The following is a 17,052-nucleotide window of genomic DNA, read 5'->3' as shown; positions in this document are numbered from 1 at the left end:
TTGCACACATCTCACGCGCTAGCGAAGTAATGCTCAAAATTCTCCAAGTCAGATTTTGATAGTATGTGAACTATGAACTTCCAGATGTTCAAGCTGGATTTAGAAAAGGCAGAGGAACCAGAGATCAAATTGCCACCATCTGTTGGATCATCGAACAAGCAAGAGAGTTCCAGAAAAGTATCTACTTCTGCTTTGACTATGCCAAAGCCTTTGACTGTGTGGATCACAACAAATTGTTGAAAATTCTTCAAGAGATGGGAATACCAGACCACCTTACCTGCCTCCTAAGAAATCTGTACGCAGGTCAGGAAGCAACAGTTAGAACCGGACATGGAACAACAGACTGGTTCCAAATTGGGAAAGGAGTACATCAAGGCCGTATATTGTCACTCTGCTTATTTAACTTATATGCAGAATACATCATGCGAAGTGCCGGACTGGATGAAGCACTATCTCAAAGCAAGACTGCCGGGAGAAATACCAATAATCTCAGATACACAGATGACACCACCATTATGGCAGAAAGGGAAGAGGAACCAAAGAGCTTCTTGATGAAAGTGAAAGAGGAGAGTGAAAAAGCTGGCTTAAAACTCAACATTCAAAAAGCTAAGATCATGGCATCTGGTTCCATCACTTCATGGCAAATAGATAGGGAAATGATGGAAACAGTGAGAGAGTTTATTTTGTGGGGCTACAAATCACTGCAGATGGTGACTGCAGCCATGAAATTAAAAGATGCTTGCTCCTTGGAAGAAATCTATGACCAACCTAGACAGCATATTGAAAAGCAGAGGCATTATTTTGCTGACAAAGTCTGTTTAGTCAAAGCTATTATTTTTCCAGTAGTCATCTGTGGATGTGAGAGTTGAACTATAAGGAAAGCTGAGCGCTGAAGTATTGATGCTTTTGAACTGTGGTGTTGGAGAAGACTCTTGAGAGTCCCTTGGACTGCAAGGAGATCAAACCAGTCCATCCTAAAGGAAATCAGTCCTGAATATTCATTGGAAGGACTGATGCTGAACTGAGGCTCTAATACTTGGGCCACCTGATGAGATGAACTGGCTCATTGGAAAAGACCCAGATGCTGGAAAGGATTGAAGGCAGGAGGAGAAGGGGATGGCAGAGGATGAGATGGTTGGATGGCATCACTGACTTGATGGACACGAGTTTGAGCAAGCTCTTGGAGTTGATAGACAGGGAAGCCTGGTGTGCTGTAGTCCATGGGGTCACAAAGAGTCAGACAGTACTGAGTGACTGAACTGAACTGAATAATTATATAGCTCTGTCATTTCCGATGCCTGAGTATAATAAAGACAATGTAATTTGGGATATAGAGGAAGACTTTTGATTTCTTGGATGACTTAACTGGTGAAATTTATTCCTCAATTACTTGAAAGAATCAGAATTCCTCATGAGGGAGTACTTGTTCCAACAAAAGTTTAGCAGCAGTAGTTGCAATGCCCCCTTTAAAAGGGAAAGCTTCAAGTCAGTTAAGGAACAGACATGGTAGTAAGAACATATTTAAAATCATGAGATTTAGGAGATGAATGAAATCAAATTGCCAATGAAGGAAAAGGTCTTGAACATATGTATATTAACAAAACTCCATAGGTAAGTGGTAAGAATTTCCAGTAGAAACCCACTGACTTAGAATACCTGAATTTAAATTTTAAAAAGTAAAATTGCAACCAAATTAACATTTTAAAAATAATTGAAATTATGACTGATAACATTGTGATTGATAACATTGTTCTCTAATATTGGGCAAGGCAGGGCAGCACTGGGATTCTGAGAAATAAAAGCATATCATGGACAGTGAGGGCACTGACAAATCTCTAAGAATTTTATATGGTTTCTGAAATATTTATGTAATTAACATTTTACTCATAAAAATTAGGAAATGCTTTGCATTGTTATTATTATTATTTATTATTATTGGATTAGTGCTTCTCATGTAATTTATATAATATAAAGCATATTGTACAGTATAAAATACAAATATACAACTCACAAGACAGCTGTTTTTATTAAATTAACAATATTAGACTAGCTTTGTTTGCCAAGGATTTACCTAAATTCTTTGAACTTGAATTTTTTAAAAATTCATGTTAGTTTATAAAAAATTCTTATAAAAGAATACTTTTTCTTCTGTACATTCAAAGTACTAGAAAAATTTTAATGAGTTTTAGAAATATTTAATTTATATAAGTGTTTATTTATCCCTAAGTCAACTGGAATAAAGGATAAGTGATCTTGTACATTTACTTGGTAATTCTATTCACAAGTAAAAAGATATTACACATATATAACATACACATGTACATAAATGTTCAGATAGACTCAAATGGAGATCTTATGTCTTGAATTCTAAAATTTCAGCCATGTGTCAGGTATAAACACAAATTAAAGACTCATTGGTTTGTATAAGAGCTGGTTCTCCTTTTTGCCACACTTTATATTTTTATCAGAATTCTGTTTCTGGCAGATGGGACAAGTTGATGTCACCTGCTCAACATGAAGGCTAAAGCTTCCTGCTAATATTTATATAGGAGGCTTTAAATTTTTTTTGCCTTGATATATAATCTTATGGAGACTGTAGACTAAATTTTGGGTGAGGGACCAAGGAGAAACTAGTCATTTGGGATATCTTAACAGTTATCTACCTGGATAAAATATCTAGAGCATTTCCAATTAGGTTTTTCAGCATGTTGTTTTTATGCTTTGTGTCCAGGGAGAGCTTCCCGCCAGTGGGGGCAGGACCTAGAAGGCAACATATTTGTCCTAGACACTTAGGGGAAGAGAAGTCCTTCATCACAGATAGTTTGCGATATTGGGAAGCAATAGTAGCTTCTGTGGAGAGTTGACAGGGAGATGGGAATGAAGAAGCGAGAAGAGCTAGTGCACCCAGCTCTTTCAAGAAGCTTGGCTGTTGCAGGGGGTAGAGAAGCCGCGGAGTTGGGGTGGGGTGGGGTATTTGAAGTTAAGAAAGACCTTTTTGTTTGCCTTAAATGGACCGTCTAAGTTATTAGCCCATGCTTCTGCTTTTATCCCACTTCCATCCGCAGACTTAGTGATGGGAAGTGTAGTGGCAGCTACTTGATCAGACTGGGGATGGGAAGGGTAGTTGAAGTTACATCCTGAGTGCAATTTGTGACCTGCAAGCAGACCCTCACCCCATAATTTTCATGTGTGTGTAGGGGAATGAAAATGCAATTACTTCGTTAAAAATAACTGTGACTGCTTGGCAATAAAAAAGACAAGGAGATCCTAACTGTGATTAACAAATGGGCAACAACGGTACGTCTGCACCTGAGCCTGTGCGTGTGCCTCGGGCTCATGCTCCCTGGAATTTGGCAGGTGTGAGCCTGCAACAGCCGCCATTTTCAAAAGCCGAGAGCTCTGACCGCGATGTCCGTCGTGAAATACGACTATCAGTAAAGAAAATGGCTGTCCTGGGCATGCTCAGCTCAGGCAGGGCTTATTCTGGGCTTTGCCCATGTTAGCCAGCAGATGGCAAGCAAGGATCACCTGTTGGGCGTCCTCAGCCGTCTTGGTTTTCTTGGCCCTTCCCCCCCGCATTGCAGGATCATCAGTCTGTTTGAGAATGTAGCAAGCCCTGATGATTCTCTTCCCACTCCTTTGCCCCCCTACCCGCCCCACCCCGCCCCCCGCCAGCCAAAGCAGGACTTCCCTGTAGCTCAAACAGTAAAGAATCTACATGTGATGCAGGACACCAGAGTTCCTTCTGTGGGTTAGGAAGATCCTCTGGAGAAAGGAATGGCAATCCACTCCAGTATTCTTGCCTGGAGAATTCCATAGACAGAGAAGCCTGGCGGGCTACAGTTCATGGGGTCACAGGGAGTCAGATATGGCTGAGCTGCTAACACACACAGCCAGCCAAAGCAGCTGAGGGGAGAAGCCTCTTGCCAGAGAGCTGGTGCCCTGCTGGAATTTTGTGCACAGGCATTCTGAGCACCCTGGTCTGGGTAGAAGACAGGATGGCTTGGGACTTTTTAAGCAGGACAGGTGAACTGGGACTGGGGAAATTTGGAGAAAGGAGTCATGGCAACAGGATGAAGGGGACAGAAATGCCACTGTTTCCGGCTAAGAGAGGTCTTTGTCTTTTAAAACATCATTGAGGTCATCAGTAGTCATTTCCAGTAGTCATGTATGGATGTGAGAGTTGGACTATACAGAATGTTGAGTGCTGAAGAGTTGATGCTTTGAACTGTGGTGCTGGAGAAGACTCTTGAGAGTCCCTTGGACTGCAGGAGATCCAACCAGTCCATCCTAAAGGAAATCAGCCCTGAATGTTCATTGGAAGGACTGATGCTGAAGCTGAAACTCCAATACTTTGGCCACCTGATGAGATAAACTGACTCATCGGAAAAGACCCTGATGCTGGGAAAGATTGAAGGCAGGAGGAGAAGGGGATGACAGAGGATGAGATGGTTGAATGGCACCACTGACTTCGTGGACATAAGTTTGAGTAAGCTCCAGGAGTTGGTGATGGACAGAGAAACCTGGTGTGCTGCAGTCCATGGGGTCACAAAGAGTCAGACACAAATGAGCGGCTGAACTGAACTGAAGTCATCAGGTGTTCTTGGGGACTGTGTTTGCAATGGGAGGGGAGCAGTGGTGCTGGTGTCCTCCTGAGGAGGACATGAATGCTCCCTGAGGTGGGGGCCATGCCAGGCTCTTCTGTGCCCCCCAATCCCACCTCCCCAGGAGAGGAGACTGCTATGGTCTCAGGAGGGGATATGGGTGTGCAGTGGATGACCAAGGATTCATTCTTCCTCAGCACCTTGGTTGTTTTTGAGAAGAATGTGGTCACCAAGGAGGGAGAGACGTGGCAGGGGAGGCCTGGAGTCCTGCAAGATAATCAACAAGACCCAGCCGTACCCACCCAGCAGTGCACAGACCCCAGTACCTCAGAGCAGAGCAGCCCCAGAAATCCTGAGCAGTGCCTGGAAGTGGACAGCCCGGCCAACAGGTAAGGGCTACTCTGTGCCAGGCTTCTGCTAGCCTGCCTGAACTGGAGTTTTGTCAGTGGCCACATCCCAAAGCAAATCCTAATATACTAGTCATGCCCATTACCTTCTGCAGGTGTGATTGGCTAGGAGTCCTTGTGTAACTGACCAGCAATGAGCATTCCAGGGGCAGGTCTCTGTTGGCTTGAGTTTGAAGCCACAGCATCAAATCTGTTACACAAAGCATGACAGACATTTGGAGCATGAAGACCTGGGTTGGCAGAGGGATATAGAGTGCCTTTGCCACTTGTGGGGGTGGAAGATTTCTGAGGAAAGTGTGCTATAATGTGAATAAATTCTTCCACTGCCACAGCCACCAGGATGGCCTTGCATGGCAGCATATCCATGTTCCTTAGCTCCCCCAAGATCTTTCCCCAGAGTGACCACAAGTTTGGGAAATGATATACAAATGGACTTCCCTGGTAGCTCAGATGGTAAAGAATCTGCCTGCAGCATAAGTGACTTAGGTGCAATCCCTGGGTCGGGAAGATCCCCTGGAGAAGGGAATGGCAACCCACTCCAGTATTCTTGCCTGGGGTATTCCATGGACAGAAGAACCTGAATACTCCATGTGAGCCAGCTGTAGGTAACAAACAAAATGACCAGCCCTCTATCCCCACCCTCATGAAGCACACAGTGAACCAATGACCAACTACTACAGCAGTTACACCACTGCTATTACAGCAGTAATAACCATTAGCATTTGCTTCAAGCTGAGAATGTGCAGACATCCTTCTGATGCTTTATGTGTACTCACTTAATTCTCACACCAACCATATGGGAAAAGTGCTATTATTATCTGTCCTATAGATAAGAAACTGAGGCAGAGGTAGGTTGAATAGCTAGCCAGTAGTTGTCCAACCAGACAGTGGCCTAATAGGGATTAAAACACAGTCAGCCCAGGGCCTGTGTTGCTAATCACCATGTCATATCTGCAGCCTCTCCATTCTTGATAAACTGGCTCATCTTATCCTTCAGGTCTCCTTGATGCTTCAGCTCTTTTGTCGCCTGAACTATTGTGTTGGGTGTGGATAAATGGATGCCAGCCACTTACTAGCTGCTTAGTCAGAAATGGATGCTGTTTCCTTCCTCTTGTACTCAGTCTTCTTTTCACTGTCTGGTTCTGTTCTTTATCCCCCCACCTGTCTTTCCAGGTTCCCACGGGGCTTCCCCTCCCAGCCAGTCCACTTCCTCCAGTCTCCATGGTGCATTCCTGTGTGCTAGAGTGATATAGGACTATCTCAGGGTAACTGGGCACACTGAGGCAGGGAACCTCACCCAGCCTGGGGTGAGAAGGCAGGTACCCTGGAAGGGCTTCCCAGAGGAGAAGGTGGTGTCATGTGCAAATGTGCTAGAGAGGTCAGATGCACATGACATAGTCCCTAAAGATGGGGCTTGGGAGCTGGGCAGGTGCTAGATTATGATTGTTCTCTACAATCCCCACTCTTAGACTAGTTGAAGTCCTGTGCACTGGATTCTCTGGCAAAGGGGTGGTAGCCCAGAGGCTAGGGCAGGTGGATGAAGCCACACTCAGGACATTATCTGAGTGGCACCATGTTGGAGAGAAGTCAGAGTTAACCCAGGGCAGTGTGTTCCCGTAAAGCTGGGCTGAAGATGTTAGACAGGGAGTTGACATGAGGTGATGGCACAAATGGGGAAGGCTCAGGGATGGAACCTAAAAGAATTCCCTGAATAGGCAGGCAGCTGCAGCAGCCTTTGGTATGGGACTGCTGATCCAGGAGCAGGCAGAATAAAAGCAAGTAATGGCCTGGCCAGAAAAACACCTTGTGAGCTGGCTAGGAGGTCCAATTCCAGGCCAAGGGTTGTGTGTTACACCAAAGGGTTGAGATTCAGAAAAACCATTATACCCATAAGTTTTCTTCCTCTTCTTATGGCAGGTGACTTCCAGAATGAGGTCCATCCACATCTCTTCCTTGGTGATGCCTAAATTAATTTGTCCCTCTCTTCCTCAGCTTTGTATTCTCCAGAGACTTCACTGGAGGAAGGGGGCAGGGAGCTCATTCCTGGAAGGGGCTGAGTCTGTCAAGTTCGTGCTAGCCCTATAGCTATGCTATAACCAAGTGAGTCACAGGCCAAGGCCCTTGGCTGTAGGAGTAGTTATGGGCACATGCTGGAAGGTTGGGGTCTTGCCTCTGACTTACAAAATGAGTGCTTCTACCCATTGATCTCAGGAGCCTCAAAGAACAGAAGCTCAGTGATCTTCAAGGTTTGTTTAAAAAACATTGGCATTCTTTTAAACTCCTTGACATGGCAGTTTTGGCATTAGCCCCTGATAACCCTGTGTGACTGCAACACATCAGTTCTCAATGTTGACATACTTGCCCCTCCCTCCACTTCTTTCAGGATGAGAAACCCCTCGGGCTGTATGGTCTCAGTTCCCAGGCCTGCCCCTTCTGAGCAGCATCCTATTCACATGCCAGCCTCCCCAAGTGAACTGGAGCCCAACTCAACCAGGTAAGAAGAGACCATCTGGGAGATGTTCTTTGGGCTATTCCCTGGAGCTAAAAGACTCAGCTTTTGTCTCATGCTACTTCCTTGACATTAGTTCTAGTGCCTACTGCAATTCCCAGCAGCCTGTTGGTCAAGGGGCCACAAAGTGTGGCCCAGGTTCCCCTAGTATAAACTCCTGTGTGGAGGCCTGAATGGAGTCTCCCAGTGAGAAGCTGATGTGCCACTTTCTAGGGCTCTGCTACCCTTTGGACCTTGCTAGTGTTTCTTGGGGAACATGCTTGAAAAGGCCAAAGAAATACCTCTGAGGTCAGGGCCTATGTTGTCTGTCTCTCTCATGTTATCTGTTGTGAGAAGAGGCACATACCTACTGCCTCACCTCTGCTCCTGGCCCCCATGCCATGTTAGAGTTCAGGAAGGGGGTCATTGCAAGGAGACTGAGTGAGGGGTGTGTGTGTGTGTGTGTGTGTGTGTGTGTGTATGTGTAGGAGAGATCAGAGGAGCCTCTACTGCCATCAAGCCAGCAGGCTGGAATGCAGAGCATGGGAATGGGGCCAAATGTGGGGTCATTATGAGTCTATCATGAAGTAGACCTTGTTTTCAATAATGCCAGTGGCTTGTCCAGGGTGAGGCAACTTCTCGACCTCTGGAACTCCTTGAGTGAGAAGGAAGAAAAAGGAGAGATTAGATTGCAGGTGAAGATTTGAATATCTAGGATTGAGACTTATAGGCAACCGTGGTCCCAGACAAAGGGGAAACAAAATGTGGTGAGAGGAGGATAGAAAGTCCACTGGAAAAAAAAAAGTCCACTGGACTGAAGTCTCAGGAGGGTAGTGTACCACCACTGGCTGTAGGGAGCCTCTTTCTAGCGCTATCAAATCTGCATACAGCCGGCAATACCCATGAACTTTGCTTTCAGCCCAAGTCCACTAAATGGGGGTTCTCCCTGCCCTGGATCCTGCTTTAGATCAGGCCCAGTCCCCTGGAATCTTCCAGTATCCAGTTTTCTGTTCTGTTATGCTTTTTCTACAGCAAAGGGATTCTCTTTGTGAAGGAGTATGTGAATGCTGGTGAGGTATCTTCCAGGAAGCCACTGTCTTCATTCTATGGCAGGTAAGAAGTCCCAGATCTTTCATATCATGGCCTTCTCCTGCCAGGCCCTGTGTTGTTCTCATTACTGCATCCCCAGTACCTCACTAAGTACATGGCCCGAGTACCTTCATTTATTGCATAGGTGGATGATTTAATCGCCCATGGATAAGATATACCTTTCCAGCTGTTCTACCTAACTTGATGTCTTGTGCTCCACTTTTATCATTACTTCATCCTATGCTCCACTTCCAGCCTCATCCATTTCTACCTGTCTTTCTCAGTAGACTACAAGCTTTCTTTTTGTGAAATACTGAGAGTATCACTCTTGATAGAGCTGTTGAGGCCCTTAAGAACCATCTAGTTAATTCCATCCTTCCAGAACTCAGAGCTCCTCTCTTCAGATCCCATGCTCCTTCCAGCATGCCAGTTTGCTTCATTTGAACACACATTTGACTGTGTGTATTCACACAGATACATGCATAACTTTCCACTCATCTTCTCTTTGCTTGCTTCCTGATGCTGTACTGAAGTCTACCTCTGTGCCACCTCAGCTAAAAACTAACCCACACTGAGACAGTGTCCTCCTGGGAATTTTTAAAAATGACACATCCCCTCACTTCTGGGGTTAGGATTTTAGTAACAGAAAGGAACATCCTGGCCTTATTTCAGGATTCGGCCTCTGGGGATCCCAGGCCAGCTTTCACTGCTGCTGTGGAATGATGAGCATGGGCACGAGGATCAAGTTCAAGTAGACTCAACCCTCATTTGTTGGGTCATTTTGGGCAAGATGGTCACAGTTTCTTCATTTGTAACTCCTTAGAATGATTTTTCCCAAGTAGCTTTTTTGAAATATAATTCATATCTCATAAAATTCACACTCTTTAAAGTGTACAGCCCAGTCATTTTTGGTACATACACAATGATGTGAGATCATCACAGCTATCCAATTCCAGAAATTTTTATCACCCAAAAAGAGAAATGCACACCTATTAGCAGCTCTCTCCCTCCCCCCGCCTGACACACACACCACCAGCCACAGCCCTTGGCCACCACTATTTTCTGTCTCTATAGACTTTTCAGGGAGGTTTTGATATGAGAAATACTGTTATGAGATATGAGAACTACTGTTTACTGTTATAAACCTCCAGCACCCTCAAGAGAGCTATCTTTGCCTCTATGAACACTGTCTATGAATCTGGTATTTCTTCTTCAAGTCCCACCAGTACTTTGTTTAATTGAGCACTTAGAATTGTGTAGCTCAGTGTGTTTTCCCCTTTTGCTTTACATTGCAGGAGGTTTAGAAATAAGCTTAGTGCTCAAAAGAAATCAGAAGCTGGGCTGAAATTCTAGTTCACTCCTTTTACTGCAAGCATGACCGTAGCCAGGTCACTTACCTCAGGAGGTCATCGCACAGCTCCTATGAGAATGGAAGCTTCACCAAAGCATGTCCTAGAGCTTGTAGCTAGTTTTTCTTCCTTGGAAATAATTTTTAATCATTAGTTTTTATATAAGAAGTCATATTATTGAAAAATAAAGACATACAAAGGAAAAAAGCCACCCTGAATCGCACTCTGTAACTCAAGCACAGGTATTATGTTGGAATGTTTCCTTCCTTTTTTGTTCCTATTCTTAGTGTCTGATTTCTGCTGTGAGTGGGCTCCTGGTGACTGTCACATTATAACCCAGGCATATATGTGGGGAGAAAAGCCATGGTCCTTTCCCCCTGGTCAGTGAAAGTGCCAGTTACAGCCTTCAGAATCCTAGTCACACATTTGTCATCTTCCTCATCATGGCAGGTCTTCTTTGCCCCCAATGCAAGGGATCTTCTCTGCAAGAATTATGCCTTGGTGGCACCCAGTTTAAAGCTTCCCCTACCATTTAGCATAACAGACAATGGCAAGCCAGGCAATCACGTCTCAGCTTGTGGCCACAGGGTTAATCAGAAAAGCATTGTCCACTAATGACTGCAGTAGTAATCTGCCTCCCATTTTTTGCCCTCCTCTCTACCATCACACTCCCTGCAGCACTGGCAGCAATGAGGACTCATGCAACATGGAGAAGAAACTCTCATATGATGGTACTCTGTACTCTGAGAAGTAAGTCTGCTGTGTTACCAAGGAGCACACAGGTCTACAGACGAGAAGCAGCTGAGGGAAATGTAGCCATTAAATCCATTTGCTTTTGTCTACTGCTTTGCTACTTCTGATCCATTTCCAGATGTGATGTGTCACACCACAGCATAGGGCATGCTTCCTTCATCCAGATGTCACACTTGTGGCAACCAAAGCCTTTGAATCCAGCTAAGACCAGAAGGCAAACACAGTGAATCAGTGACAGAGCTAGGATGAACCCCAGGGCCCTGACTGCTCTGCCATCTAACTGTGAGCTGGAACTGGCAGTGATAAAATACAAGGGAGGAGCAGAGCTGTGATGAGGGCAGGTGTCTTTTTAGCAACAGTGTCAAGAAACTGAGCCCTGGGCCAGCAGCAGGGCAGGCAGGGATGTTCAGCAAGTTCTGTCTGAGGGGGAAAAGCAGGGGTGACTCCAGAAACAAAGGCAGAAATCCTGGAACTGGGGAGATACTCAATCTACAAGTCGGTATCTAGGACTTCAGTATGAGGTCCCAACAGGCTTCACAGCCAAACTCACTTTGTGATAGTCCTTGGATCCTTGCTGTTCCTATGATATTCCAGGCAGGACCCAGTAGTCCCAGGCATGAAGAGAAGGGCCATCAAGACAGGGAGCTGGGTAGGGCATATAAGGACATGTCTCCTGTAGGAGAAGACATGGGTCTTCCTGTTTTAGAGGGGAAAAGCCCACCATGCAGATATGTTTGGCAGGGGGACAGGGAGAAGCAAGCTGCCTGAAATAAGAATCACATTGCAGTGCCCACACATATGATAGAGAGTAGGGTGAAGATATATGACTGGTTTCTGGAAACAGTGTGAGGGTCTACAATGGGCTGAGGTCCAGTGTGGCCCAAGGCTATATATGACCAGTTGCACACCACAGGTAAAGATGTCAGGCCGCCTGCATCAAAGCACAGAGTCTGCCTGTATCACATCACAGAAGTCTGCATACTAGCCTGACCATGGATTCTTCTTTTTCATTTTCCAGAACAAGTGGAGGGATCTGTACTTACTGCAACCGGGAGATCCGAGACTGTCCAAAGATCACCCTAGAACACCTTGGCATCTGCTGCCATGACTATTGCTTTAAGGTAAGAAAGAGGGGTGGTGTTGCCGAACATCATCCAGAGCTGGGGATTCCTTTTGGGTTCAGGGAGAGTGGAGAAGGCTTGATTTCTGTATACTCATGCTCCATCTCAAGGGCTTTGCAGAAGTGGGAGCTGTGTGAGCGCTCAAGTCTAAAGGAGTTAATGAGTGTTGGCAAGTCTATATGCTTAATACTGTGAGGGAAACAAAAGCAGCCTTATGGGGAAAGACTATTCCCAACAGAGGGCCAACAAGTGCAAAGGCCTTGAGGCAGGAGCATGGAGTATTTTAGCTCACATGGCCTGAATAGCATGAGTGAGAGATTAGTGGTAGGAGATAAAGTCACAAGGATGCCGAAGAACTGGGTCATGTAGGTGTTGGAGGACACAGAGAGACTTTAGATTTCATTCTAAATGAAGCTGGAACCTACTAGAGGGTTTGGGTGGTAGAAACACAAGGTCTGACTGAAGCTAGAGAAAACAAAACAGTCACTTGATTAGGGAGTTGGCATGGCAGATGTCAAGATGGTGGCTGGATTGGGGATACTGTTTGAAAATAGAGCTGGCAGTCAGTGGGGTGTGAAAAAATGTGAAGAGTCAAAGGACACTCCAAAGTTTGGGGCCCAGCCATTACCTGAAATGATGGTGGTGCCTTTTACTGTGAAGGGAAATACTGGAGGGGAGCAGGTTTGAGCAACAGGGAGGTGTAGATGAGTGAAATTTCAGGGAGAGCTACATGGGGAGCACCTGTGGTCATATGGATATGTGTGTTTGTGTTCCAGGGAAAGGCCAGGGCTGACGAAATCATCTAGGGTGTGGGTAGGTGAGGATGGGGGCTGACGCTGAGCCTTGTGTCTTTCTAGTGTTTAGAGGTTGGGAAGAGGAGGGGGTCTACAGAGGAGGATGAGAAGTAACACAGAATGTAATGCCCCAAGTGACACAGTTTCTCCAGAGAGTCCAGTGGTCACCAGTGTCAGTGGTTGCTGAGAGATCGAATGGGATGAAGCCTGAGGACTGTGCTTGAAATTTGCAGCATAGTGGTCGTTGACCTCAGTTGGAAGAGTTTTGGTGGAGTGATAGGGATAGAAGCCTGACTGGAGTGGGCTCATGTGGGCATGGACAGAGTCACTCTGCAACACTTTCCTGATGAGCTGGCTTTATAAGGGAGCAGTGCAAGTGGACAGTGGGGCAGAGGTGCTAAGCACAGGTTTATGCTGATGGGAATGGTAAGAGTAGCAAGCAGACACTGATGATGCAGGAGAAACAGATGCTGATGGTGATCCTGATGCACATCTGGAGGAGAGAAAGATGGGTCCCAGTGAACACATGGCAGGGACAGAAAAGGCTGAATCTGTGGGTCACTATGGAGAGGTTCCCAGGTTGGTGGGTAGAAGAATGAAGAACTTCTTCAGTAGTTGCCTCTGTTTTTCTCAGTGAATGAGAAAACAGGATTACCTTTGAGGGATGGGGAGGAGTGTTGGACTCTTGATAAGAAAGGGGAGGATTTGAAAATTTTCTCAGAGACAAGGAGGGTGGATGGGCCCTGCAGAGCCTGTTTGAAGGGAGGACTCATGCATTCCTTTGGAGACCAGTTAGCATGTAGTGTGTTGTTCCCTAGCCAGGCTCAGCCACAGAGGTGAAACAGGGACACTAGCATTTACTGGGACAGAGGTTATACCAGGTTTAGCACGATTTAGTCTGTGCTCAGGGAACAATAACAGTGAGGCAATGGCAGAGACTATCCAAGTGAGTTGGAGGACATGGAAGTCAAGGAGAGGGGCGAATGACTTATTGCTTATGATGAGGTCTAGAGCAGCAGTTCTCACACTGGAGTATGTGATTCACACTTTCACTATCCCCTGAAGGGCTTCTTAAGACAGAGTGCTGGGCCCCAGCAAGGTTTCTAACTCAGTGCATCTGGGTGGGACCTGAGAATTGGCTTGTCTAAGAAGTCCAGACAATGCTGAGGCTGCTGGTCCACAGAGAGTCTATCCAGGGTAGTGGCTGAGGTAGAGAGGGGCCCAGTACATTGGAGGAAAGGAAGAAAATGCTAGGTGGTTGGAAGCCCTTCCATCTGCGCGGATGCAGAATTGACTCAGGAGTAGAGGTGCAGGGAGAGATTGTGACATGTGGTTTGGCAAAAACATTGTTTTCCTGATTCCTGGACTTATGGGAAAAGTTATGAAAAAACTGTTATCAATAATTAAATCCCAATAAGTTGGATAACTGGGAAGAAATGGATGCATTCCTAGAAACATACAACATACTAAGATGGAACCAAGAAGAAATTGAAAGCTTGGAGAGACCAATAATAAACAGATTGAATCAGCAACCAAGCACCTCTCAACAAAGAAGAACTCAGGGCCAGGTCTTCACAGGCAATTCTAACAAATATTTAAAGAAAAAATAATACCAATCCTTCTTAAACTCTTCCAAAAATAGAAGAAAGAACACTTCCAAACTCATTTTATGAAGCAAGCATTATCCTGACACCAAGTCAAGCATAATATTAGAAATAGGGCTATGCTATGATCCAGCAATCCCACTTCTATGTATATACACAAAGGAATTGAAATCAGGATCTCAAAGCAGTCTCTGCACTGTCTGTTCACTGCAGTGTTGTCGATGATAGTCAAACCATGGAAGAAATCTAAATGTGCAGTGACTGATGGATAAAGAAAATGTGGTATATACATTAAAATGGGATATGATCCAGCCTTTACAGACAGAAGGAAATTCTATCATTTGCAGCAACATGGATGAAATTGTAGGACATTGTGCTAAGCAAAGTAAGCCAGACAGAGAAGGGCAAACACTTCTTAGTACCACTTATACGAGGAATCTAAAATAGCAAAATCCTTAGGAGAGAGTAGGATGGTGGTTACTGGGAGCTTGGAGAGGAGGTGAAATGGGGAGGTGATGGTCAAAGGATAGGGTGTCCGGTACGCAAGATGGGTTAGTTCTAGAGATCTACATGGCACAGTGTCTGTAGTTAATAATACCATATTATATAATTAGAACTTGGCTAACAGAGGAAAAGAATGTTAAATAAAAAATCCTAGAGTGCTTTTTCAACTTTTATTTATATACCCTAATCACAGAGCATCCCTGTTAAACACAGAATAGAATTACCTAAGCAACTCTTGGCACATTTGGTCCCACAGAGCCCAGTGTTGGAGGAAAGGTACAGTTGGAGTGGGTGGGCATCCAGGGAAGGCTTTGTGAGGGAGGTGGGTCTGGAGTCAGAGATGAAGACGTATCCAGGGGTATTTTCCAGATGGCTAAACAGGTATCCATCATGCGTGCAGAGGGAATGAGAAAGAAGAGGCCAGCAGGAGGCTGGCAGGCATGGGAGGAGGAGGCCCACAGTGGCAGGAATTTTAAACTTGCCTGACTGGGTTGCACACAGGGCAGGGAAACTTAGAATTGTGGCAAAACAGTGAGGCCTGGTATTCTTGGGGAATTCCTAAAATGTGGGCAGGGTGCCTGAGATCCACCCCTGGGGGCCGTGAGCACAGAGGTAGAAAGGATATCACTTTCACAAGATCACAGAGCTGCTCAGAACTGAAGGTCAAAATCCCGGCTCCAATATCAGAGTGAATGTTGTCCAAGTTGTACTCTGCAGCCTCCCAGGAAATGCCATTCCACTGCTCAGGTTCATCTGTATAAATTCATCTGTCACTGTCCTTTATCGGAGGTTTATCTTACCTCTTTCAGATTGACATAACATTTTAAAACACTAGTTTGTATTGTTATGTTTCGGAATAAAGAGAGGACACTTAATGTCCACAGCATCATAACAGCCTTTTAGACTCCTTGTTCTCCACAGAGTGAGGCATGTTGCAAGTCGGGGCTGTTGATTTTTTCTTTTTTTTCTGTTAGAAGAGGTTATCCTCTAAATGCATCACCACCACTAATTGGCTAAGTTGAGGTTCAAGCCCGGGCCTACAGTAACTAAAATGACAGAGGGCTCATACAGTGAAAAAATGGCCAGGAGACAGGAACTGAAAGGTAGAAGAAGAAAGACGTCAGAGAGGTGCTGGATGAGAATGAGCAGAGGGACTTAGGGATCCTAGCAGTTGATCTCCACTACTTTCAGCTGGAAGCAGAAGGCTTGTCCAGGGTGTGCCTGGAGACAGCTGGAGTCCCAGACATAGGGGGATTCTTGGTCTCCTCTTATTTGAGACTGTATGCAGGCCCCTCTGCTCTAACCTCTAATACCAGGAGGGTCTGCAGCAGATGGATAGCCATTTCATCCTTTAGAAGTTGTTTGGAGAGGCAGGCCAGAGGGGCTGGACTGCTGAAATCACCTTCCCTTTCATTGTGCCTTCATATCACCTTCCTTTCACTTTCAACATCACAATTAAGGCTCTCTGATAGATGAGGAAAAAGAGCCTCAGTAACTCACCCAAGCTCAGCCAGCTAACGAGCAGTTGATTTAGGGCTCAAACTCAGGCCCAATTCTGAAACCTGGGCTCCTAACGACTGTGTGGTCATTCTGCCTGTTAGTTTTTGTTTTACTGTTGCTTTTGTTTTTGTTTGGGCTTTGTCTCTGTTTATGCCAGTTTTAAATTGTCTGCTTCAAAGTCCAGGATGTGACATCAGCTTGGTGCCTGCCCACTCCACTCATTGAGATTGCTGCACTTATATGTTGACCTCTAGCTTGTTTTCTCTTTCAGTGTGGGATTTGCAGTAAACCAATGGGTGAACTTCTGGATCAGATCTTCATTCACCGTGATACCATCCACTGTGGGAAATGCTATGAGAAGCTGTTCTAGGTGGGTGCTGCCAAGCAGCAGGAAATTTACTAGGGGGAAGAAATGTGCCCTAGTGTCTCCCTGAGTCTTGACCTGAGGCACTGCTATCTCTCCTAGCCTTTGTGTTCAGGGGGCCTGAGTCCTTGTATCCCTATACCCTGTGAAACTTTGAAGTCTTAGGTGGTACAGATGAAGACCTTTCCCATGGACATTTCCAAGCTGCAGAAGCCCCAGTCTCTTCCTCTCAAGGAGCACCTTCCATGCAGCAGCTCAGCTAAGCCCACTAGCTGCCCTGCTAGGTCATTGGCCCATCTGGGGACAAGGAAGTAAAGACCTAAAAAGGAAAAGGACATGGAGAAGCACTTAGCTTGTAGATGGCACAACCAGGACCTCAACCCAGGACTTCAGATTCAGCTTCTCTGCCACAGTCCCCTGGGCTGCCTCCAGCATTGCTCAGAGAGCATCAGATCAGGACTCAACAGCCAAGATA

The 17,052-nt window shown here is 45.5% G+C and overlaps 1 protein-coding gene across 4 annotated transcripts in view; it reads left to right on the top strand.

The window, feature by feature from the left end:
- Positions 1-17,052, top strand: part of ZNF185 (zinc finger protein 185 with LIM domain) — a 67,431-nt gene that overhangs the window by 47,418 nt on the left and 2,961 nt on the right. For all 4 annotated transcript variants that reach the window (XM_065915207.1, XM_065915208.1, XM_065915205.1 and 1 more), the window contains 6 exons: positions 4,802-4,993; positions 7,395-7,505; positions 8,532-8,612; positions 10,616-10,687; positions 11,709-11,811; positions 16,485-16,583. In XM_065915207.1, the coding sequence (XP_065771279.1) occupies positions 4,802-4,993; positions 7,395-7,505; positions 8,532-8,612; positions 10,616-10,687; positions 11,709-11,811; positions 16,485-16,583 (658 nt within the window). The remainder of the gene's footprint in view (positions 1-4,801; positions 4,994-7,394; positions 7,506-8,531; positions 8,613-10,615; positions 10,688-11,708; positions 11,812-16,484; positions 16,584-17,052) is intronic.

Source organism: Muntiacus reevesi, chromosome X (genome assembly GCF_963930625.1).
Source record: "Muntiacus reevesi chromosome X, mMunRee1.1, whole genome shotgun sequence".
NCBI lineage: Eukaryota > Metazoa > Chordata > Mammalia > Artiodactyla > Cervidae > Muntiacus > Muntiacus reevesi.
The sequence above is the reverse complement of the archived record's forward strand: the minus strand, read 5'-3'. Positions and strand labels throughout refer to the sequence as shown.